Source organism: Cuculus canorus, chromosome 17 (genome assembly GCF_017976375.1).
Source record: "Cuculus canorus isolate bCucCan1 chromosome 17, bCucCan1.pri, whole genome shotgun sequence".
Classification (NCBI taxonomy): Eukaryota; Metazoa; Chordata; class Aves; order Cuculiformes; family Cuculidae; genus Cuculus; species Cuculus canorus.
The window spans coordinates 5,769,341-5,794,640 of record NC_071417.1 but is presented as its reverse complement, the minus strand read 5'-3'; the positions used below and the strand labels follow the sequence as shown (position 1 = coordinate 5,794,640).

The 25,300-nt window shown below is 41.5% G+C and overlaps 1 protein-coding gene across 1 annotated transcript in view; it reads left to right on the top strand.

The window, feature by feature from the left end:
• DNAH10 (dynein axonemal heavy chain 10) overlaps window positions 1-25,141 on the top strand; it is a 57,531-nt gene extending 32,390 nt beyond the window's left edge. Inside the window, exons 47-79 of the mRNA XM_054082364.1 lie at window positions 468-728; window positions 1,394-1,566; window positions 1,937-2,030; window positions 3,108-3,275; window positions 3,588-3,776; window positions 4,422-4,593; window positions 5,490-5,693; window positions 6,478-6,558; window positions 6,948-7,145; window positions 7,794-7,955; window positions 8,514-8,688; window positions 9,469-9,650; window positions 10,102-10,238; window positions 11,110-11,327; window positions 11,714-11,935; window positions 12,534-12,681; window positions 13,204-13,483; window positions 13,828-14,057; window positions 14,780-15,053; window positions 15,473-15,577; window positions 15,931-16,085; window positions 16,824-16,978; window positions 17,219-17,402; window positions 18,205-18,405; window positions 19,572-19,781; window positions 20,265-20,360; window positions 21,085-21,256; window positions 21,750-21,881; window positions 22,352-22,563; window positions 22,668-22,835; window positions 23,056-23,236; window positions 24,307-24,452; window positions 24,905-25,141. Of these exons, the coding sequence (XP_053938339.1) occupies window positions 468-728; window positions 1,394-1,566; window positions 1,937-2,030; window positions 3,108-3,275; window positions 3,588-3,776; window positions 4,422-4,593; window positions 5,490-5,693; window positions 6,478-6,558; window positions 6,948-7,145; window positions 7,794-7,955; window positions 8,514-8,688; window positions 9,469-9,650; window positions 10,102-10,238; window positions 11,110-11,327; window positions 11,714-11,935; window positions 12,534-12,681; window positions 13,204-13,483; window positions 13,828-14,057; window positions 14,780-15,053; window positions 15,473-15,577; window positions 15,931-16,085; window positions 16,824-16,978; window positions 17,219-17,402; window positions 18,205-18,405; window positions 19,572-19,781; window positions 20,265-20,360; window positions 21,085-21,256; window positions 21,750-21,881; window positions 22,352-22,563; window positions 22,668-22,835; window positions 23,056-23,236; window positions 24,307-24,452; window positions 24,905-25,051 (5,832 nt within the window). The 3' untranslated portion in view covers window positions 25,052-25,141. The remainder of the gene's footprint in view (window positions 1-467; window positions 729-1,393; window positions 1,567-1,936; window positions 2,031-3,107; window positions 3,276-3,587; window positions 3,777-4,421; window positions 4,594-5,489; window positions 5,694-6,477; window positions 6,559-6,947; window positions 7,146-7,793; window positions 7,956-8,513; window positions 8,689-9,468; window positions 9,651-10,101; window positions 10,239-11,109; window positions 11,328-11,713; window positions 11,936-12,533; window positions 12,682-13,203; window positions 13,484-13,827; window positions 14,058-14,779; window positions 15,054-15,472; window positions 15,578-15,930; window positions 16,086-16,823; window positions 16,979-17,218; window positions 17,403-18,204; window positions 18,406-19,571; window positions 19,782-20,264; window positions 20,361-21,084; window positions 21,257-21,749; window positions 21,882-22,351; window positions 22,564-22,667; window positions 22,836-23,055; window positions 23,237-24,306; window positions 24,453-24,904) is intronic.
• The last annotated feature ends 159 nt before the right edge of the window (window positions 25,142-25,300 follow it).

The window sequence follows — 25,300 nt, the reverse complement described above, 5'->3', positions numbered from 1 at the left end:
CACGGCTCCAATGAATCACAAGTCAAGGAGATTCGTGGCAACTGCATAACTGGATTTCAGCTTAGGATCTTCGGAAGAGATGGACTTGTGTGCAATAGAGGGTGATTCTGTTTGTTGCAATATTTGTCCTAAATGTAAGAGAGGTCCTGTTGGATCATTTCTTTATGCCATTAAAATTATGTCTCTGTGGCCTGATATTGGCTGCAGGTATTGTAGAAACCAACCCTTTCTCTTTACAAGTGGCGCAAAAGAGTATCTGTGCATTTATTTCGTCTCAGAGAAGAGGCACTTTTCCCATAGGAGATGTTGGAATGAATGTTCACGATAAGTGATAGAGCTTTGCAAAGTGTCACTTAGTCCTTGTAATGTTCTCTGGAGTATGGAGCACAATATTTCCGCATTTGTAGCAGTAATTGGCATGCTGAGGTACTGTGGTCTAAATATCTTTACTCTTCTCTACTACAAAGGTTGATGAGTATGGCACACAGCAACCCATTGCCCTGTTGAAGCTGCTGCTAGAAAAAGGTTTCTTGTATGACCGGGGCAAGGAGATGAACTGTAAACTTCTTCGAGACCTGAGTTTTGTTGCTGCCATGGGAAAAGCTGGAGGAGGTCGGAATGAAGTTGACCCACGGTTCATCTCACTCTTCAGTGTTTTTAACATACCGTTTCCTTCTGAGCAGTCACTGAATTTGATCTACAGCTCCATCCTGAAAGGCCACACTGCGGTAATTTCACTATTTTTAAAGAATTGCTCAACAAGTTTATTGTTTTTAATTAGACGTTTATTTATGTGTTACCGCAAGACCTGAAATATTCTGTTATCAGGCTTCCTTGTCTTTAGAACCTTATGCAGACCTTTCCTTCCTCATCTCCTCCTCAGCGGCTTTACAGTCTTTTGATAAATTCTTGAGTAATATATAAACATTCAAGTCAGCAGATAATTTATAGACCTGATGCTTTTCATAGGTTGAAACCTGTGAGTGATTTGATTATGGTTCCAGTAACCAAATACAAACAAACTCTATCCTAAATGACAATGAAAAATTTCATGTGATGCAGTCGCCTGCATTACTAGCAGGAAACACGCAACATTGTGTAAGAAAATAGCAGTTTATTTTTTCTGCTATAGAAGTGCTGTGGAAATTCCAGTCATGGAATTTGATGTTCTTTTGAGCACTGTGCAAGCTCAGAAGTGAAGGTGGAGCCTGGCCAAAACACTTAACTGCAGGATGTTCATACTACAGGAGAATATAAATTTCTGAAAATGTTTGCCCTCAGTTATTAGAAATATACCAAAAGTCTTAAAAGCTGGAAAGCAGAATTTGTTTGATAGTATTGAGTTCTCTCTGGGCAGTCTCATGAAAACACGTATTGTTTCTTGTATTTCCAGATGTTTAATAAGTCAGTATCAACCATCTGTGACAAACTCACTGTGTGTACTTTGGAGCTTTATAAAATGATTATTTGTGATCTACCCCCTACTCCTTCCAAATTCCATTACGTTTTTAACCTTCGGGATCTTTCCAGGCTCTATAATGGACTTATTCTTACAACTCCAGAGAGGTAAGAATAGAAAAATTTTCTTTAGTGGTCCTACATCTATTTATGTTAGATGAATCTGTGTGAAGATGAGGTAATTTGGTACTTGAAATTGGTCACATTTTGTCACTTTTCATTAAACCTTTGCCACAATGAGAAAATGTTCAGAAACATCCTAAATTGCAATCTTACTCTTGATGACAAACATTGATGCATTAGTCTTTCTTAAATAAGATAGCCAGAGGAAAAAATGCTAGCAAAATAGTTACTATGAAAAGAACAGACCCCAAAAGAGTGAAAAAAGTCAATACAGAATTTGGTCAGTATTACCTCTGTGGCCTTAGGAATCACGTCAGCTCATTTGGGGGTGTCTGATATTTTGATGTTAATTCAGATTTCAAACAGTGACCCAGATGGTGAGAGTTTGGAGAAATGAGTGCCTGAGGGTTTTCCATGACAGGCTGATTAATGAAGCAGACAAAGCATTGGTGAGTAATTTTTGCAATTTTTAGTGGTCACTGACTATTCCTATGGTAAATAATTTGCAACAGCAACATTTACCAACTACTGTATTCAGGTCGTGCAGACAGTCTGCAGACTTGTCTAACCACTGTGTTGCTCCATTAATTTAAAACGTAGCTCACGGAGTTTTCTTCTCTGAAATAAAGTGACTATGGCAGACTAAGTGAGCAGATCTGCCGAAGGTAAGTGTCACGGACTTTGCCTATCCAGGAAAACTGGCTAGAATGGCACAGTGATACAGATGACAAAGTGTGAGAACAATGCAGGGGCAAACTCAGAAAATCACTTCAGGTCAGTGTTTTCCTTTAGGAAGGATTCTATCAGAATATGACGATACAATCAAGGAGGAGGAATATGGGTTAGAGCCAAGTCTTTAAACAATAGATTTAGTTTTGGCTGTTATGCAGTCTATAAAATGCCCCAAATTATATCTTAAAACACAAGAGAGAACGATCCCGGTGTTATGCCTTGAGAAACAGGGGAGGAATTGGGGTAAAGTTTACTTATATATAAGCAGCTTCTGAAGCAACTTGCTTAGATGAAAAGACCTGGGTTAAGATGCTTCAGATTTTTCTACTTAAATCTTTCTCTTCTAACAAACTAAGATTTATTTCTAGCTCAATTTTCACAACTCAGAATAATTGTATCACAGGTTTTCTGTATTTGTACATTCATTCAGACTTACAAAAATTTGTGAGAAATCTTGGTGGTGAGCCATGTATGAATGACGATAAGGAAGGTTTATTAATATGATATTTACACTAAAATATGCAAATGTATTTTTTTAACAGGCTTATCCTTTTCTGTCTTAAACTTCTGCAGTCCATTGGTTTGAATAGTTCTTGAACTGCCTGTTAGGTCATTTTAAATCATACATAGAACATAGTAGGAGGCTGTAGTCTTTGAATCTGGTAGTGACATAAGTATGCCCTTGAGATCAACCAGTATTTGAGCAGGAAACTGCATTATCATCCTTCCAAGAGTTACTTGATTCAGAATCATCCGCTTTGTTGTGTTGCCTGACTCATTTTATATCCTTGAAGGTACAAGGTCATATAAAAAAACTGATTGAAGAGAATTTCGAAGATGACTTGGAGCAGGCCATGAGAGATCCTATTCTTTTTGGAGATTTCAGAACAGCACTGAATGAAGGAGAACCTCGTATTTATGAAGACATCCAAGACTATTATGCAGCAAATGCTCTCTTTCAGGTAATGTTCATCAGCTTGGAATGGTGCCTGATTCTCTCTCTGTGCCTGAGGAAAGGGCAAGAGCTTGCCCCAAACTGTAGGAATTCTGTTTCTTTCTGTGTGCACACAGAATTTTTTGGGCATTGTTATACATTTGGGGTCTGGAGTATCGAAAATTGAGGATCAGCTACAGAGTAGGCAGTGTTCTCCAATAGCTTATTTTTTCTGAGGAAGTAGAAAGGAATAATCCTGCTAAATGGGTTGTTATTGTATTAGTTTTATTAGTTGTTTCATTAATCTCCTCGTAACTTACTGTCTTAACTTTCTCTGCAGGAGATTTTGGAAGAATATAATGAATTTAATATTAAAATGAATTTGGTTCTTTTTGATGATGCTTTGGAACACTTAATCCACATACATCGCATCATACGGATGGATCGTGGGCATGCCCTGCTCATCGGAGCGGGAGGCTCAGGAAAACAGTCTCTAACAAGACTGGCTGCTTATACGGCTGGGTGTGAGGTAAGTGACCCTGCATTTTTGCAGTGAGAGAAGACAAGGGAAAGCAATATTGTGATACTGTCATCAGGATTAAATTGGCAGAGGGCAGAAAGTCAGATGAATTAGGATAAGATCAGGCTGGCATCTCTTCTGTGTGGAGAGAAAAATAAGAGTGAGGTTATTGCCAAGAGGTCTAAAATGATGACTGGGCAGGAAGCTGTCAGTGCCTGAATCTGAGCTTTGGCACTGGGGACAGAAAACAAGGACAGGTTTGGTGGTGAACAACAAATAGTCCCTAACTAATGCTTTTGTTACTTATCTGTGTTATAGCAGCACTCCAGTGCTGCTTGAAGAACCTTGTGATTGAGGCTGTAGTATTTCAGATAGGAAATGTTCCTCTCTCAGAGGTACTTTCAGTATCTTACAGAGGCTTGGAAGGAAAGAACAACACAAAGAGGAAGAACACAAAACAATTTTGAAAATGCGATCCTGGTGGGTTGTTCAAATGTAATTTTTAAAAGGGATGCAGTGCATATTTTTTTTTGATACTCTACACGTGTACTGATGATGGGGCCAAACCAAAACATAATCAGCCTAATTGATTTCAGAGTTACCATCATGCCTTGGGTCCATCTGTATCTTCTCAGTGTATTTTTGCATTCTTAGGTATTTGAGATCATCTTGAGTCGAGGATACGGAGAAAATAATTTCCGAGAAGATTTGAAAAAATTGTACCAGAAGCTGGGTATTGAGAACAAGTCAATGGTCTTCTTGTTTACAGATGCCCATGTAGTAGAAGAGAGTTTCCTGGAGCTCATCAACAACATGTTAACTTCAGGTGGTGCAGGCAGGCTCAGTTACCCCTGATCAGTACCTACTTGTGACTTGTAATCTCAAATGTACCCGTGATCCAGCTATCACAGTTACACCTTTCAGTACTACCAGAAATGATCTTGGCCTTAATAATGGCTTTTTTTTGCATCTCCGTACCATCATTTGTATGTGCCTGGGAAGGCTTTAAGGTTAATTCACTGATCATGATGTTGCTGATTCTCAGATTTTTTACAAGACTGAGACATAACTTCAGCTGTATTTGGCCACAAACCCACCTTTTGTCCCACAAGCTTTTGAATAGTATTCACCTGGACTGCAGCTGCTTCTTATATATACACATCCTACACTGTAGTTTCGTATTTTTTAGTGTATGCAGCAGCTGAAAATGAGTGGCAGCTGGCACTGTGTGACTGTGCTGTCTATAGAAGTCCCTGCACAGACTGATTTGGAAAAACTATGTGTTGAATCTTTCCTTGGTCTGGTTTTCACTGTTCCTGCTCTGCTTATGTCTGCCATTAGGTAACTCAGACAACACACGACTAAGAGGATGAAAATGCAAACTGATGGTTTGTAGACGATAGTAAAGATTTTCTTTGCAGAATTAGAAACTCTTTATGTTCTTGTGACATTTTGTGCACGTTTGTGAAGCCCAAACAAAAGTGAAGCAATTATTCCTCTAAATCGCCTTGCATCATCCTAAGTACTCTCTCTGTTTTCCACGGGGGGCTGGGGAGGAGAAACGTAGAGAGAGGAATAGTTTAATTCAAAACTACTGAGAATCATTTTTGCAGAACTAGGTATAAAATTTGTGACTCTAGTGTCCCATCTGCCTTATCCCCAGCCATATGGTTTTCTCTTACTGTTTTTTCTCACTAGCATTCTTCTGTCCTTATGTTACAGGAATGGTGCCAGCCCTTTTCCCAGATGATGAAAAAGATGCCATACTGAGCCAGATTGGAGATGAAGCTGCTAAAGCTGGTGTGAGCCCAGCTAAAGAGAGTCTCTGGCAATATTTTGTAAACAAATGTGCAAGCAACCTTCACATTGTCCTGGGAATGTCCCCAGTCGGGGACAGTCTAAGAACATGGTGCAGAAATTTCCCAGGTATCAGTTGTCCACACTGTGTAGTCCCTTCCTGGCTTGCAGGCAAAGAGAAAGTCTCCAGTGGACCCTCAGAGATGTCTGGCAGCTAAAACTAAGCAGCACAGCTTTCATGATTAAGGGTTTGCAGTGCATGTTTTTTTTGTTCCAGTTAATTACTATGTATAAGTGGGTATTATTGATTAGCATTTACCAGATCAGTTCATTTTCCAGCAGACCAGCTAGAAATCAATTAGTCCTCCTCAATGAACTGGAAATATCAGCCTGTGTCTGCAGCCTCTCTTCTGTAGTTACAGAAGAATGCGTGTTATTAAATTATTGTGAAAGTAGGATGGTGATAAGTGAAATACTTTTGTATCTGAAGCCAAAAAAAAGGCATGGTGAGAGGGACACCCACTGAGAGAAAAAATACCTGCCCCTGGTGGATGCTGCGGTACCGCAGGTGGCTGAAAGGAGTCCTGAGAGACTGAAGAGACAGGTGAAAAAGCGGTACAGGTGGGAATCCTAAGCCAGGCATTAAAATACCTTGTTGCAGCTCTTGAATATGTTCTGTAGAGTGGCACAACCTAAAGACTAGTACAGAGGGGTTGGCAAGACAGGGGTGCAAAGCTGATTACTGTCAAAATGGAAACACTGACTTTGTGGTAAATATTGTTGCTAAACAAGTCAAATAAGACAGATCCTGCAGATTCTTGATGCAGATGAAGTTAAGCATCGGAATGCCTAGCAGATTAGGGTCTAGTTTTACAAAGGTATTTTTCAGATAACACCATTCTTTTATTTTAAGGTCTCGTCAACAACACTGGTATTGACTGGTTCTTGCCCTGGCCCCCCCAAGCCTTGTATGCAGTTGCAGAATCCTTTATTGGTATGTAAAATGCTAGTATTTGAACCCATGAATCTAGGGATAGCCTAAGAAATACATTCTTTACTTTGCAGATATTGTAGGTTTCATGATTTGATTTTGAGTCTAAATGGGTGATGCAAAATTCTAATAAAAATTGGTTTTGGATGGAAGTTTCTTACTCAAATAGACTAAACTTGCTAAAATTCAAGCTCTTGCCTCTGCAGACAATGTTCCTGCCTGCTGGGAGGTCCCAGGTTCTCTTTGGCTCCACCTTGATGTTGCTTTTTGCCCCAGAAAAGACTTTTTTTGTACCTGGCTTAGATGTGCACAAGAAAGATAGTAATTGGAAGGCTCTTAAAAAAAACAAATCCAGAACCTTAGAAATTTTTATCTCTTCTGCCCAATTATAGGAAATAGCCCACGCATCCCACCAGAGCACTCCGAGTCAGTGATTGAGCACATGGTCATGGTGCATGAGTCTGTAGGCGATTTCAGCAATAGGTTTCTGCAGAAACTGAGACGTAGCAACTATGTCACACCAAAGAATTACCTTGATTTTATCAACACTTATTCAAAATTGCTGGAGGAGAAAAATGAGTTCATTTTAGGTAAGGCTGTGTAGATTTCTTCTACTTTTTAATAAGTAAATTAAATATTTTAAAAGGAAAAAAAGTGTAGTGAGAATCCCGCATATTACCTACATTATGCAAAGATAACTTTATCAGTACTAATCTCAAATGCTGTGCTGGTGTTGGGTTTTGCCATTGGACCAATATGCTGGCCACATGTGAATGTTCAGGCTGTCTAACTATGGGCTCTCCGCACATTCTTTTGTGCATGAACCTGTGCCAGAATCTCCAAAGTATCTCCACTCTTCTGCATGGGGAAGAGTCTGATTAAATCTAATACCGGCTCAGCCTGGCCTGAGATTTGACATTCCTCCTCATGCAGCATTTCTTATTCATGCTTCAGTGGGCACTGAAATATGTGAAGAGGATAAAATATGAACAGTGTAATATGGAAAGCAACTTGTGGCACAGGGTCACTATGTGGCAACTCTAGTGTTGTTAACACCATCTTGGGTGGGAGGCTTAGGAAGGGAAAAAAACTCTTGGAGTCATTTTCCTTTCATAACTGAGGCTGCCTTGCTGCAAAGTGCACCTATAAGCACATCTGCCTTCTGTGAGACTGTCTGTTGTGGTGTGATAGTAAACAATCAATGAATTGCTAACATTTCTCCCTTTTTTTCTACCTAGCACAATGTAAACGGTTGGATGGGGGCTTAGTTAAGCTGAAGGAAGCCAGTATACAGCTGGTTGAGCTGAACAATAAACTTGCTGAGCAAAAGATTGTGTTAGCAGAAAAATCAGCTGCTTGTGAGGCTTTGTTAAAAGAGATTGCAACAAACACAGATGTAGGTAGGTAGCTCACAACTACTGAAGTGTCTCACAGGCTAAGCAAAGCTCACATATTCTGTGTTGTGTTGGGTCAGGAGATGCCCTACTAGCTCTTGCAGCTTCTAGAGGTAGGTCTCTTGTTCTGTCTGTGCTGATCTAATATCATGCCAGGAGAGTAGGTCCCTTATCTTGCCCAGATTGCCTTGGTTGCTTTATATTTGGCCTCCAGTACTTTATACAAATCACTGCTATGTTCACCTGCCCTTGTCTTGCCTTTCCAAGCTGTAGGACATAACGTGGGAAAGAGGTGTTAGCAAGAAAGGGACCTTCTGATTCAGAAAATTACTATTAGAGGAAAACAGAGGGAAGCGTGGGAGGAAGAGTTTATGTGCTGTTGTGTGGAACACTAACAGTGTTCCTAACCTGGTGATGGAACTGTAACTGTTGGCAAGCTAACCACAAAGAGGTACTAAGTCAGTGGTAATTTCTGATTTTCAGCCAAGAGCAAAGCTATATTACTACGTGTTCTGTATGGAAATTTAAATAACCCATTTGTGGTCCTATCTTTACAATTCCTAGCTGAGGAGAAGAAAAAACTGGCTGAAGAAAAAGCTGCGGAGATAGAGGAACAGAATAAGATTATTGCTGTGGAGAAGGAGGCTGCTGAGACAGCTTTGGCTGAAGTCATACCTATTTTAGAAGCTGCCAAACTGGAACTTCAGAAGCTTGACAAGTCTGATGTTACTGAGATCAGGTGATCATTTGGATGTACAGTAGCATAAGCTCGGAAATTCACTGAGAGACCCTTGTTTGCAGGGTCTGAGACTTAGCTTCACCTTTCTCACCTGCATGTGTATGGGTGAAGGTCAGGACATCAGGGTGCAGAAGTCACAACCGAATACCCTGATTCCTAGCCCAAGAATTCCCCTCAAGCCTGTTCTTCCAGTCCTTTATTGATGTCTTCCCAGTATTTCTCCACTCTCTGTCTGATGCACAGGCTATCCAAACCCTGTCGTTACTCTTCTGTTTCTATTCTATGTGAATAGGAACAAATACAAATTATTTTTCAAGGATGTTTTGATAGCATGAAAATGTATTTCTCTGCTAAATTAACTTCTCCCTGTGTTTTTATAATGCACTTGGGGACAGATATAAACACCTAGTCCTTGGCTCTCCCTCAGACAGCAGCAGCCCTCCCTTCCCTGCCCCACTTCTTTAGTTTCCTTTCTCTAAGATATTGTTGGGTTATTCCAACAGCTGCTTTGCTGCCCTGAGGAACAATATCATGGCTCAGAATTTTAGGCCTTCCACTATTGAAATCTTTTAGTATTTCATTGATCAAACTGCTTAAATTCAAGTTTTGAGCTTTTAGCTAGTTAAAAATTTCTTGTCTGGCCTGGATTATCTTTTTCCCTTTGTGAAGGATGTCTGATGTACATTGCAATGACCCTCGTAACAGGAAGTACTGTGTCTGGCGACCCGTGCTTTGTCTCCTCATTTTTCTCCTTCACTGTCTCCCTCCTCTCTTTTCTAGATCCTTTGCAAAACCGCCTAAGCAGGTGCAGGGTGTTTTGGAATGTGTTCTTATTGTAAGAGGTTACAAAGAATTAAACTGGAAGACAGCCAAAGGAATGATGTCTGAGGCAAATTTCCTACGATCCTTAATGGAGATAGATTTTGATGGAATTACTCAGAGCCAAGTGAAATCTGTCCGAGGTAAACTACTGTGTACTTGGAATGAGTGTAGGTTCTTGATAATGTGATTAGTCATGCCAGTAGCAATCCTTCCAGTGTTGTTGGGGAGGGTGGGATTCACATTGTGCAATGGGATAGCACTGTTTGTGATGCTGCAGATATGGTACTGTTGGGGTGACTGGATTTTTCAGAGTTCAGAGACCTCCTGCTGTGTGTTACATCTGGTTTATACCTTAGCCTGGGGTCTTATGCACTGGTGTGGAACAGCCAAGAAACAGGCAAGACAGCTGCGCAGGCCTGCTGTCTGCTTTAGCCACCAGAAAGTAGCATTATAACCTCATCCATGTGGTGACAATTAAAGTGTGTTATATACAGAATGGAAAGAAGATAATCAACATCTGAAGTGATTTCTCTGAGGATTTCTGCACTGTAATTCAACTCACTTGCAATATTTTTCTTTTTGCACATTCAGCTCTGTTAAAGAGTCTTAACACTACCTTCAATGAAATGGAACAGGTTAGCAGAGCAGGACTGGGAATGTTAAAGTTTGTTGAAGCAGTGATGACCTACTGTGATGTAGTTAAAGATGTCAAGCCAAAGAGAGAAAAGGTAAAGTGTGTGGATTCAAAATCAGAGGAGGATGAAGCATGATCCTGATGAGAATGTCAACTCAATTTCATAGGCTGCCCTCTTCTCCTCCTTGAACTGCTTAGAAAGAGATGTTTAGGAAAGTTATCGCAGTAAGAGTGAGGCAGGTACTCAGTTATAAACTGCTGTTTATTGTGTCACGATGCTGGGATGTGGGTTTCTATCGACACCAGTGCTTGAAGGAGAAAGGAGGAACATATTCAGTTGCAATTTTGTCATCTAACATCGTTAGAAAAACACAGATAATAGCTGTGTACTGAAAAGGCATATGGCATTTGGACAGAGCAGAGCTCAGTAGTACACAGCATCCACGTCCCTTAAGCACAGACCTTTTGCTTAAGTTGTTTTAGAACAACTGGAAAGCGAACTGTATTACCAAAGGAAATGTAGTGCCCGATAGATGATGCTGGAAAATTTTCTTCAAGAAAATATTATTATATACCACTGACTACTGAGGAAGTATATTCACGCTATGATGAGTCTGACTGTTCTTGAGGTCTTAATATTGCTGTTAATAAGCAGTCAAACCTTCCCTTTTGTCACAGGATGACAGTTCTCCTGACTTCCGACATCAGCAGGACTGCTCATGTGCATTAATGTACCTGGTGGATACAAAACTCTAGGAGATTTTTCTGCTTTGGATCTGCAGTATCAGATCATGATGTATATGGCTGGGATGGGGAGAGGTGGCGGAGAAACAGGCAGTTATTTTGGCTTACATGGTTTATTACCAGGACACTGAAATATTTGAAATAGCTAGAAGAAATCTGAGAACTTGAGACTTCTCTCAAAAGCTCTTCTTTCCTCTTATGTTTCCTTCAATATAATGCAGGTGGCTAGGCTAGAACGGAACTATTACATAAGTAAGCGGGAACTGGAAAAGATAAAGGCAGAGTTGGCTGCGATTCAGGATGAGCTTAAAGCTTTGGGGAAAAAGTATCAAGAGGCAATAAAAGAAAAGCAACAATTACAAGAAGAAGCAGAGATTATGGAGAGAAGATTAGATGCTGCTGACAAGCTCATCTTTGGCTTGAGATCCGAGAACAAGAGGTAGGTCTAAATTCAAAGAGAGACATTTTTTTACATCAGAGGGTCATGTGCCGGGGATAAAACCTATCAAACTGAGACATTTTTACTAACATCACTTCCTTTGATTTTTTTTTCTGACACAAGCTAATATCTGTCCTAAGCTAATATCCATTAGCTCTTGAAAAGTAGTAACAACAATTTTTTGTGCAGAAGAAAAGGGTCAACTCAGATTAAAAGGAAGACTGTTCAAATCAACTCAATGTCTGTGGTCATCATAGCGCTGGGAGAACAACCAACTGTAAATTTGGAGGTCTTTACCTACATCTAAAATAGCAGCAGCTGGAAATTCTGCACATAAACCCCATCTCTCCAGTACGGACTGACTTTTTCCTTTTTCATTCTGTCAGGTGGACAGAGGAATTAGAGGACTTTGAAATACAAAAGGTGAAGTTGCTTGGAGACTGTCTACTCTGTGCTGCCTTTCTGAGCTATGAAGGAGCATTCAACTGGGAGTTTCGTAATGAAATGATCTATCAAGTATGGCAAGAAGATATCCTCTCACGAGAGATTCCTCTCAGTCAACCATTTAGGTTGGAAAACCTCCTGACTAATGAGGTGGAGAGCAGCAGGTATGTCCAGTCACGAAACCCAATGACTGCTTGATATGAAACTGTGAAGTGAGAGTCTTGATCTGGATCTGTAGCACAGAACTGGCATTGTGGGTGGAGGTGCAGTGTGTAATAGAGTCCATTTTACTTTCACGTCTCAAAGATTTTAAGGAGACAAATTATTTTTCTTCTGGTTAACAGAGGCCTTTTGTTCCAACGAACCATTGTACTTTACACTCTAGGCACATTCATTGATCCTGGACACATATCTTTTTAAAAGATTTTTAAAGGAGTTTTCTATAATATGTGTTCAACCCAAAGCCCAGCAGGAGTCTTTTCATTGCCTTCAATGGGTTTGGAAATAAATCCCCATATTTCAACTGCTGCAGCATTAGTCACCAAATACAACAGTTGGTGTTTTGAGTGCATTGTTACAAATGACTCGGATAATGAGTCAGTTGTAGTTTTGACACTATTCTCACAATCCCATACAGCCTGTCTTTCCTTGTGTGTCTAAGAGTATGCTCAGTAAATTGCATAATTTTACTGGAAAATGAAACGTGCTGCTCTCCCATCAAGTTTATGTCCCAGTGTGGTCTTTGATCCATCCTCTTCCCAGGTGGGTTTCCCAAGGGTTGCCTCCAGATGAGCTGTCAGTCCAGAATGGCATCTTGACAATGTATGCAAGCCGCTTCCCTCTCTGCATTGACCCACAACAACAGGCATTACATTGGATTAAGAAGAAAGAAGAAAAAAATAACCTGAGGGTAAAGATAAATAATCATTTAACCTTGTTACTGGTTGTCTTAAAAATGTCACCTTGAATGGGAACCAGTCATGTACTGACAAACATTTTGACTATTGTGTCTCTAAAATAGATTGTGAATATCGCTGTTTACATGACCTTCGGTTGTTTGGGACAGGTGGTTGGTTTGGGATCTGAGCCAGCCTCAGTATATGCATATACATGCAGAAATGGTATAACCAAAAGGCTGCTGTAGCTTGTGTTTTATCTCAGCTACAAGATGGAGTTTCTATGTATGACAATAACACAGAGGTGCAGGTGGAACTTTGGAGAATAGTTCTCCAGCTGGAAACTGCGCTCAAGTGGTAAGAGAAAAATAAGCACCTTTACTGTTTTGTACCAGTGTAGTTTATATGATCTGTAAGAGGAAAGTCAAAAAGCAACAAAGAGCAAACTTCATTAGGGCTCACAACTATAGTAAAATAATAATGTTCAGCAAACTGTATATCATTTCTTTTCATATCTTCTCATTATTCTTTTGCAGATGGCTTCCTTCAATGACCCAGATTTCCTTAAACAACTAGAACTGGCCATAAAGCATGGAAACCCTTTCTTATTGCATAGTGTCGATGAGTACATTGATCCTGTGATAGACAATGTCTTAGAGAAGAATATCAAAGTTGCACAGGGACGAACATTCATTGTCCTAGGTGACAAAGAGGTTGACTATGACAGTAATTTTAGATTTTACCTGAACACCAAATTATCGAACCCAAAGTATTCTCCCTCTGTGTTTGGCAAAGCTATGGTTATCAATTATACAGGTAAGCAGAACTGTGTATTTAGTTACAAAGTAGCGATTATGCTGTAGTGCAAGTTTAGGGCCTGGATGTTGGTCTGAAACAGCAATGAAACTGAAAAATTCAGTCTTCCTTATACTTAGCTTCTTATTTAATAGAAAATTCTTCTCATTTCTCTCTTTTAATCTGAAACTTCCTGGATATCTCTTGCATCTGTCAGATTAGGATGCTTTGGTAGAATTAAGATATAGAGGTATCAACGAAGTCACTCTGTTGCATTGCTGTAGCTTTATGAGATCATTGAGATTAAATAAGTTGTGTAAAAGCTCTTGTGTTTAAAAAAACCTGTGTGCATGTTGTATCTGTAGTTACCTTGAAGGGTCTAGAGGATCAGTTGCTCAGTGTCATTACGGGTTTTGAAAGAAGCGAATTGGAAGAACAGAGACAACAACTCATCCAGGAGACAAGTGACAACAAAAATTTGCTGAAAGATCTGGAAGACTCTCTCCTTCGGGAACTGATGTCTTCCACAGGAAACATGTTGGACAACTTGGACTTAGTGCAAACCCTGGATGAGACAAAATCCAAAGCAACTGAGGTACAGGCTCTGGGCTTTTTGGCAGGATATCTGCTGATAGAACATCCTCATTGCTTTTTCATTGTGCTCCATCTTTCACACTTGAAGCTAGGAATTAGTTTGAAAGTAAACGAAGAGTTTTCACAAGAACATGCTGCATCTTTCAGTGTTAGGCAGTATTTTATTGCACCAGAGACCTAAATCCTATCTTCAGGAAAGTCCTTATGAGGACCAAAGTAATGTTTATTCACAGTTCTATTGCAAAGAGGTTATGATATATTTCTTTTAGCTCTGAAACAAACTTTGTTTTGTATTGTATCAGAACTGAACTGAAAATGAATAAAATAAGATACTTGTTGCTCAGAGAGGGTGTAGAGTCTCCGTCCTTGTAGGTTTTCAGGCTGTAGTTGGACGAAGCCACAACTGACCTGATCTAGTGCTGGTCATAGTCCAGCTTTGGGGAGAAAGTCAAACTAAAGATCCCTAGAGGGCTTTTCGCACAATATTTCCATGATTATTTATAGATCTTTGCTTTTACTTTTCATAACTATACAGAGTGGGATTAATTTCACCTAACTTTTAATTTTTGCAATTCATGATATATCTTTAGGATTCCCTTCCCAGATTCCCTTTGTGGTCAATATAGAGAGGCAGACACTGAATAGCTTTGCTTATTGTGATATAATATACATCCTATGGATCAGTGCAGTAATTACATGTCCATAAAATCAATTTATGGCTAGGTGATTGAGAAACTGAAGCTGGCTGAGAAGACAGCGGTGGATATCGATTGTCTTCGAGATGGTTACAGACCAGCTGCCAAGAGGGGAGCCATTTTATTCTCTGTTTTGTCTGAAATGGCACTTGTCAACATCATGTATCAGTACTCATTGGTCTCCTTCTTAGAGGTTTTTGGATTCTCTCTTCGGAAATCCATGCCCAGTCCTGTTCTTCAGAAAAGGTTAAAAAACATCATGGATACATTGACTTTCAACACCTATAACTATGGCTGCACAGGTTAGTGCAATTCAGAGATGGGCTGATATTTTGTTGTGCAAATGCTTGCTGAGAGCAGTGCCTTCATCTGGTTTACACTGAAGAGACAAGTTACCAGACGGCAAATTCCCTCTTGTTCAGTTCTCGGCATTTGTCTTGGTCTATGCTTTACTTCCTGCTATTTCTGTTTGAGGAAACCATGCATATGCCCAGTGTAACCTTTAAAGAAATGCTTTACTTAGTACAATTACTAATGGTAAATCACATCCCTGGATGTAGCTCACAGGTGTTGTTTCCACTCCGTGTGCCTGACCCAAAGCCCCATCTTTGATCACCCTGATGTTTGTGGAGTGACCAGATGCAGGATGTGGATTTAAAGTTTGCTCCAGTTCCGCAAGTTTTGGCAGCTGATTTTTGAAACTATTGTCCTTTTAATGTAGGCTTGTTTGAGAAGCACAAGTTGCTGTTCTCCTTTAATATGACTGTCAGGATAGAACAAGGTGATGGCAGAGTTCCACAAGAAGAACTTGAGTTCTTTTTGAAAGGTAAAATGAATATTTATGTATAAATATGTATCTATATGTAGCAATAGCTAAAAGATGAACCGGTGAAGGGGCTAATCATTCTCTGCAGCTGCTGACAAAGCTCTGGGTATTTAATTGTTAGGATATTACCTGAGAAAATAATCCTTAGTTATTTTCTGAGTATGTATAAATAATTTCAGCACTCTGGCTTTTACAAGCACTTGTAAAATGCCATCTTTTCTTCAGCAAAATTTACTCTTACAGTGCTTTCAGAAGCAAATTTCCAATTGGTTCCTCTGTGGGGCCTGGATGTGTGGTCACGTGTTGGAGAATTTATGACATGGCCATTCACTCTGGTTTCTGCTTGTGACTAGGCAATGTTTCCCTGGAGAAGAGTGCACGAAAGAAACCATATGCTTGGCTTCCAGATCAAGGCTGGGAAGACCTAATTCACTTGTCTGAACTATTTCCTGAGAAATTTGAATCTCTTCCAGATGATGTTGAAAAAAATCCAGATATATGGAAAAATGTAAGTGCTTTTCTGCATTTCTGTTCCTCTCGTTGATTTTCTTCTGTTATTTGATATTCAAGTGTGATGCCATGTGCCATAGCGCTTGGCAGGAGGCATGTTGCAACTGGGCTTTTTCTGTCAGGGCCTTGATTTTCTTCTTGACCTCAGTTAGTGACTGGCTGAATGTCAGAAGAGTTGGGGCTCTTATTATTTAAAAAACAAAACAAACAAACAAAATCTTCCCTGTTCTACTGTAGATTTTGTTTTCCAATTAAATGCCTTAGATGAGTTATTTGCCCTGCTGAAGTCTGGAATTTTTGCTGTTTCAACAGTCAACATTTCACTGTTATTTTTGTACAGCTGAATTGTACTTCGATCTTGTGGCAGTGAGTTCTATAGGGGTTACAAACACAGACTTTCCTTTGTTGTGCCTTTAATTTCATTCTGTCTTCTTGCTTCATAAGAAGTCTTTCTGTAAACAGCCAGTAAATATTTTTTGCTTAAGATGGTATTTTCTGTATCTTCAAAGATTTACTTGATGTAAAAGGAAAACTATATATGTGTTTCTGGACTTGAATACTTCATACTGAGAAAGTTGACTTTGTTGCATTTCTTTGCAGCTAATGGACTTTATTCTTTGTTCTTTTTGTCTCTCTTTGCCCCTTATTAATCAAATCGCTTTTGTCGGCGTTCCTAGTAATTGCATTGATAGAACTCTTTAATGGATTTGCATTGTGTACCATCTTTTCTTGCCAGTGGTTTGACACAGATGCTCTGGAGCAGATGCCCCTCCCCATGCAGTACCAGAACAATCTCACAGACTTTCAGAAACTCCTACTCCTACGGTGTTTCCGGGTGGACCGGCTGTATCGGGCAGTAATTAACTATGTTACTCTGACAATGAGCGAGAAGTAAGTCATTCTCCTTTCAAATCCCAACCACACCGTTCAGGTATTTCACAAAGAACTGGAGTTGTAATTGACTATGTAAATGACTTTGTAATTTGCCCAAACAACAAGGCATGAGTTGCTTCTGTATCGTTTATGTGTGAGGTCTGCAATGAGCCTCAATGTTTGTGTAGCAGTTTTCTTTTACACGAGATGGCTGCTCTTGTGCAAATCAGCAGTTTATTGTGATTCTTTTCCTATCAGGTATGTGCAGCCCCCTGTGATCAGCTTTGAAGCTATCTTTGAGCAGAGCAGTCCTTACTTGCCGGTTGTTTTTATCTTGAGTCCTGGCTCGGATCCTGTCAGTGACCTCATGAAACTGGCTGAGAGGACAGGCTTTGGAGAAGATAGACTCAAATTCCTAGCCATGGGACAAGGCCAGGAACAGGTAACTTTGGTGGAGGGTAGGAATGTGCTGTGTACCACTGGTCGGTCTGTGAATTGCAAATTGTGCTCCTGATGTTGTGGGCCTCTTCAAATTTCCTATCCAAAGGCCTGGTCCATTTCACATGGAGATACTTTGTGGTTCAGACATAGCACACAATTTGCCAGCCTGGGAATAATGCTTTCCTGTAATGTGAAAGGGGACATTTGGCTGATTTTATGGTACGGGTAGATGCAGAATGATACTGTCGTCTGTTAAAAAGCAGTTGAGCTGAGAACTGTTACTCTGCAGCCTTTGTTGGCGACCCTGGTGCTCTACGTGGACGTAGGTTGATTGGATGCCACGGGGTTTGTTACCAAGAAGGTACCCTGCCGCTCTTTCTGTCTTTCTCATAGCTTTCCTTTTTGTTATGGACACTAAGGTAAAGGTTTCCAAAGCTTAGTTGCTGACTGAATTCACGGCAAATTCAGTCAGTAGGAGAACTCTTAGATTCATTTAGACCACACTTCCTAGGCTTTGACTTTCACCCTCTTTTGGGCAATGCACGCTTCTGTACTGTTTTGAAATACTTCAGTGCTCTGCATGGCTTTTAATTTCAAAAGGAATTTATGCAATAAAAAAAGCACCTCAGAGCAACTTCTTGTGGTCTCAGAAAAGGTCTGTTCTCAGCAAGGAGTGTTCTAATGAGTCTACTAAAACTAAGTGGCTGAGTGTGGCTGCTGGCCAGAAGAGATCCATTGCACTAACCCATCAGAGTCAGTTTGCTGACAGGATGAAGGGAGAGTTACTCACTTCCCCTCTCAAGATTGCTTTGCAGATGCTGGAGAATGTGGTGGTTCATGGAGAGTGGCTGATGTTGCAGAACTGTCACCTTTTGGTGAGGTGGCTGGTCAATCTGGAAAAGGCCCTGGAGAAAATCACAAACCCTCACCCAGACTTTCGCCTCTGGCTGACTACAGACCCAACTAAGGGCTTCCCAGTTGGAATACTGCAGAAGTCCTTAAAGGTACTGGGCAGTGGGGAAACCCCAGTCAGGAGGGCATGTCCTGCCAGTCTTGTTCAGCAAAACAGACTGGCTTTGCGAGGAGCGTGGCCTGAATGCTGCGTGTTGTCCTGAGCTGTAGGTAGTAGCTTTTTGTCTTCATAAGCCAAATCCCTTTTTCTCATCCTGTTTATCTTGTGCTGATTTTAACTTTGGGTGGAAGCTGCTAAGTGAATTTTTTTCTGAAGCAGTTATTTCAGAGTAAATGTTTGTGAGTAAACCTGGAAATATGACAAATGCTGTCTAGACTCAAGTGCCACCACAAGTGAGGAATATCTGGAGAGACAGAAATAGTCCTGTCAGCCCTGACACTGGAGTGCAGAACCAAGGTCTGTGCCTTGCCTGGCAGTAGTGCCAGTGGAGCAGACGTTGTAATAGGATAATGGCTCCCAGCTGCTACTTCAGGCTGCGGCATTTATCACAAGCGAGCTGAGCTGATTATTTTGAAGGCACGAGCCATGATGCTGTCCTAATGTTATTTTCTGTGTCTGCTTTACTTCTGTTGTGGTGAGCCAGTTCTGTAAACATCGTTATTTTATTCCACCACTCTTGAAGGCAGTGACATGACAGAGCTACCTGGGACATGGATCGATTCACCCTCAGCAGTGCTCAGCGCTGCCCTGGGGAGAAGGGAGCGGGAGCCTATCTTTAAGACTGCAAATATGCACTTTGTAGGTCTAGGCGTGAGCGGTGAGAAAAAAGGATTTCTAGCATTTTTGGAAAAGCTGCCAGGAAGCTGGCTCTGCCTCTTTTGACCATCAGTAAAGCCATATTAAAGACTGTTAAGTCATCTTACTGTGGTGATATGTAGGACACACCAAAAAGCGTAAAGTACTGATATTTCAGTAAATTAGATCTTCAACTTTGAAAAATACTGATGTCTTTACAACAACATGACTATTGCTAAAATAACATCGTTTCCCCTTACATATGTGTGTTTACTTTGACAAATGTAAAAGGTCTTTTTCATGTCTTTCCTTAAGAAAAACTCCATACTGATATGAATTTGGACAGCTGCTCAAAATTTTCAAGCTTGCGTTGCATCGCTTACTTTAGAGAGTGTGATCTATTTACAGCTTCTCTTCCCGAGGCTGTCCAGTAATCCATGGCTTCCCTAATTATTTTAATAGGTTGTGACAGAACCACCTAATGGTCTGAAGCTGAATATGAGAGCCACCTACTTCAAAATTCCCGAAGAAGCCTTATTGCAGTGTCCACATCCTGCCTTTAAATCCTTAGTCTATGTCTTGGCATTTTTCCATGCTGTGGTTCAGGAGAGAAGGAAGTTTGGGAAGGTTGGCTGGAATGTGCCATATGATTTTAATGAATCTGATTTCCAGGTAAGAAAGTAATTAGGTTGCTGAGATTACTTTTAAAAGCAGATAATCTATCCAGCTTTAATCCTTTCCCGCAAGATTTTCGCTTAATTTTTTTTTCTGCTGCTGGGTCCTGTAGGCTCCTAATCTTCTATAACATCAATTTTAACCACTAAAAATGAATCAGATTGCCCATCTTCCATGTTTAGATCACTTCTCTTATGGGTTTCTTTTCTTAAGAGGATTTATACTTAACTTTTTAATTATTTGTGAAAGAAATGTTGGTCTGATTTAGTGGGATGGCAGCCTGATTTAGTGGGATGTCCCTGCCCATGGCAGGGGGGTTGGAACTAGATAGTCTTTAAGGTCCCTTCCAACCCTAACTATTCTATGATTCTATGTAATAATTGCTAATTTTCAAACAAGAAGTATGTTAAATAAAATTGCTGAATGTCTACAGCTGATTTATGAATCTTCTTATCTCACTTGTTCCCACAACTTTACTAGGTCTGCATGGAAATTCTTCACACATACTTGACAAAAGCCTTTCAAAATAATGATGATAAAATCCCCTGGAGCAGTCTCAAATATCTTATTGGTGAGGTGAGTGCCTGCAATGTCCCTAAGGAGCACTTGATGGTAGAAGAATCCAGATAAAAGAGTTTTGGGCTGTATCATCAAGTAAAGCTGGCTGAGCATCTCTCCTGGGCAGTCTTAAAACTCCTGTGAAGCCCTGAGCGAGTCACCTCATCTCATTGTCTCAATGAAATAGGGACAGTGTGTGTAACAGCACAACAGGGGAATTACGGTGCTTAATTAATTTTCAGTGAGAGGGCCCGTGGGATCCTCTCCTGAAAGGTACTGAACAGCACAACTTGATAGTGCAGTGGAGTTCACAGCTGCGAGCACCGTACAGACATGTCTAGCTCTGGCAGTGCTCTGTGTGATACGAGCTGTGCAGTGGCTGGGCAGGTCCATGTAGCTGCTGTGACGTGAAATCCTGCAGAGTGCTGTTATTTTGCAGCACTTAATCACAGCTGAGTGTAGGCTGCTACCTAGGGAAGGTACCGCTGCATGTAAATCACCAACACCGGTTGTCAGGAGTGTCCCAGAGCCGCTGCCTCCAGACTGAGTCTGAACACTTCCTGCTTGTTCCTCCTTGAGAGAGGGCAAGAGATGTACTCGGTATCCCTTAAGGGGAGCAGTGTTACACTGCAAAGCAGTGTCACTGCAAAAGGCAGGGGAGTTTGGACCTTTCAGTGATTTTTTTAACTGTATTTACTGCCCCAAAGGGCAGAGCGATGATACTGATGTAACTGATTTCTAGGTCATGTATGGCGGGCGTGCAATTGATAGCTTTGATCGTCGCATTCTGACCGTCTATATGGATGAATACTTCGGTGATTTCATATTTGACACATTCCAAGAGTTTCATTTTTACAAAAATGACAAGGTTGATTATAAAATTCCACAAGGGACTGTAAAAGATGACTTTGTTGGTAAGAAAATGCATTTCCTTCTATGTAAGTTAGCATTATATTTTTTTAAAAAAAAGCCTACTTACAGTGTACGTCCTCTGTGGTGTCCATTGCTGGGCATGAGAAGTTGAAAGCAACTTCAGGCGTTGCATGTGTGTATTGCAATGTTATAATCCACTGATGATGCTCTCCTTGCTTTAAATGAGCAGCCCCTTGCAATGGGAGCTTAGCAGCCAGCTCCTCACATTTCATTTAACAATCAAATGATCTCCAGGTAAGCAGCATGTTAATTATATATTATTAAGCAATACAGATGTGTGTGTGTGTGTGTGTGTGTATGTATGTGTATTTTGTGCTTAAAAATGTTTGTTGGGTCCTTGCGGTGTTACACCACCAGCTATAGCATATGATTTTTTCCAGGCAGTGTAATAAAAATCGCTGCCCTGTTCCTTCTTGCGTGGCAGCTGTGGTTTAATGTAGTGCATCTTTAGGGAGTGCATTTTTTGTATTGCAGAGGCGATAGAAACTCTGCCACTTGCCAATACTCCAGAGGTATTTGGTCTTCATGCAAATGCTGAGATTGGCTATTATACACAAGCAGTTCGCGATATGTGGTCTCATCTCCTTGAGCTGCAGCCTCAAACAGGTGCGTTCTCTGTTACTTGGAGTTGGTTTTGTAAATCAGAAACACTGGTGGTGAGCTCCTTGCCAGGGGACTGATCCTGCGGCGTGCCTGGGTCGGGGCACCGCAGCTGCAGGCTGACAGTTGGAGGCAGGTTTTGGCAGCAGCCCGGGTCAGTGTCTGCCATCGTGGGATGGAGGAGCACGGTGGGACTGGGAAATGACCTGGGAGGGCTGAGGCAGCAGAACAGTGGATACGGGGAGGGAGGAAAGCGGGTGATTGCTTAGCCCTGCAGGCACAGAAGGAGTTCAGCACGTGCTCAGAGGTCCAACTCGAGGCAGGCAGGGAGTCTTCTGGTGCAAGTACCAGTGCTGCGGAGGGTGGCACACTGATACCAAAAGGGGAGTGTGTCAGCTCCCGGAGTTCTCTTAGAGAATTACTAATCAAAGGGGTAACCTGTGCAGTTAAGTCTCACTAAACCATTTTTGTTTCAGGTGAAACTGGTATGGGAATTAGTCGAGATGAATATATTGCAAATGTTGCCAAGGATATACAAAACAAAATACCCCAAGTATTTGATCTTGACCAGATACGGAAAGGTTTTGGAGCACAGATGACCCCAACTACTGTGGTGCTGATGCAGGAACTGGAGCGTTTCAATAAGCTGATCATTCGAATGGCCAAGTCATTGGCTGAACTGCAACGTGTAAGTAAGGACACAGCTAAGCTACTGCTACTCACAGCAACAAGAGGAATTCAGTCAGGCTTTACTTGCCCGGGCTGGCACTCAGCCTCTCGCTGTCCTTTCAGGCCTTGGCTGGAGAAGTGGGAATGAGCAGTGAACTGGATGATGTGGCTCGGGCTCTCTTTAATGGACAGATTCCTGCGATCTGGCGGCGGCTAGCCCCAGACACGCTCAAAACACTTGGAAATTGGATTATTTTCTTCAGAGCTCGGTACGACCAGTATGCCAGCTGGGTAAGTGAGTACCTCCGGAAAGCTTTTTGTTTGGTTAATCTGCATGATATGCCATGCAAATTGGTGCACAAGTCAGTGAACACAAGCTGCTTTCAGTAAGTTACTTGGACTGGTGCCAGTCACCACCAGGAAGGGTAACGAGTCATTGCAGGACTGTGGATGCAAGGCCACAGGTGTGGTGGGAGAATCAGGTGCTGCAGGTTGTCTTTTGGGCTTGCAGGTCAACAGTGGTGAGCCCAAGGTGGTGTGGCTCTCGGGCCTGCACATCCCGGAATCGTACCTGATGGCTCTTGTTCAAGCTACCTGCCGGAAAAAGAAGTGGCCCCTGGATCACTCCACCCTCTACACCGAGGTAACCACATACAGGACTGCAGAAGACATCACCAAAGAGTCTATTCCAGGTGCGTGTTTAATTGATTATTTGGCAAAAATAATGATGTAGTTAATTGGTGAGAGAGCGAGCCTGCTGGGCACACTGAGTAAGTGACTTCAAGCACACTCCGCAGACTGTAGCTTTGCTTTCGCGTTTCACAGTCCCCATGAGTTCAAGCTGGGAAGCAGCTGGGTTCTGGTTTCTACTTTCCTGCTGCTCCTACACACACAAAGTATGATCTTGTTCCTTCAGCTCTTTTCACCCTCACACACATATTGGAACTTACACCTCTCCCTCTCTCTCTCTTCTATCTTTATATAGCTGTATGCTTTATATATATGTATGCTTTCCTCTTAATTGCTAGAATATTACCCATTCTCGCAGTTTTATACAGATCTATTTACACCACAAATAAAACATTGAAATATATATTTAAACAAAACAGTAAAAACAACTATTTATGATTTATTGTGTAAATATATCTTTATGAATCTCTGTGATGGCAATGCTCTAACAAACTCTGGGCAAAGGGAGAGCTAAGCAGAGCTTTTGAGAACCAAACCTGATAAGGAACATGGCAGGAAAAAAAAACACCTGGTTTTTTTGCTAAATCTAACTTTCAGTTAAAAATAAAACTCACCTCAAGGGCTACCTAGACTGTTCTTTATTTACTAACATTTCATCAAACTGCTTGGTATTTGTACCAGAAGAGCTGTACCCCGGCCCTTCCCCTATGGTCAGAACGATCTGATGAGCAGCCCCACAGAAGTTAAAAAGCTCCTACAATTTGGCTGTTACTTGGGCAAGGAGCTGCAAGCGAACCAGTGTTTATTCCTAATAACAGTTCTGTCCTGTGATGCACCCGAGACAATTTTGATATGAAAAAAATGTTTAAGCACAGTAGGTCACAGCTGGATTATAAACCCAACCACCACAGTTAAACATACTGCTGCGTGGCTGCAGTGTGAAATGATGACATCAGTTTTGTCCTGACCGAATGCCAGGGACAGCTGTCTCACACTGGTGGTGTGATGTGTGCACACCTCACAGAACACGCCACTCCCCTTACTGAGGATGCTACGTTTTCTGCCTGTACAGGCTGCTTCGTGTCGGGTCTGTTTCTGGAAGGTGCTGACTGGGACCCAGAGCGCAGCTGCCTCACCAGAAGCAAACCCGGGGTCCTGGTGGTGGAGCTGCCCATTCTAAAGATAATCCCCATAGAAGTGCACAGGCTCAAGCTCCAGGTACTGCTTCTTTGGGGACACAGTGGTCCCTTAGCTTTTTAACTCCCTTCTGTGCTTTCCCACTTCAGGAACGGGTAGTCCCTTCCCTCTTGGCACAGGTAGCATTTATCATTCCCTCTAGTGTTTGAGGGGTGTGGTTTAACACATCTTACAGTGGCCACGAGTAAAATTTCACTCAAGGGGGTTAATAATTTTGCTGCCTCTTTTCCATTCGGGCAGCATGGGACAGGCATCTTGGGACACTCCTATGCTCCCACAACTCTTTAGTTATTTCCCATTATCAGTTAATGTCATAAAGGTTGTTTACATTTCCTGGGTATCAGATATTTAAGACTTATAACAAAAGAAGTGAATTTCTGCAGACAGTCACCTCTCCTAGAGGCCCTTCTTGTTCCCAGTGTCACGTAGCTCTTCAAGCACTACTCGGTGTCCTTTCCTCCCTGCTCTTTCAGAACACCCTCCGGACACCCGTGTACACAACCTCCTTGAGAAGGAATGCGATGGGCGTGGGCCTTGTTTTTGAAGCTGATCTTTACACTACAAAGCACATTTCCCATTGGGTCCTTGAAGGTGTCTGCCTTACCCTGAATGCTGACTGACAGCCTGGAAGCGCACTGGATTCTGGTGAGGGGGGTCAAACTAGGCAGAGTCACACCAGGGGTGGGACAGTGTTCACTTAAGCACACCTGACTTTAAATAGTACAATGCAACCAAGTTTGTGTTGTCAATAAACACATTTGAAGAGAAAAAGTGTTTCTCATAATGTGCATTTCCTTTCAGAAAGGCTCCAGACTGGTCTGTGCATACAGAAGAGGGAATGTGTTAGTCTCGCACACACAAAGACCAAG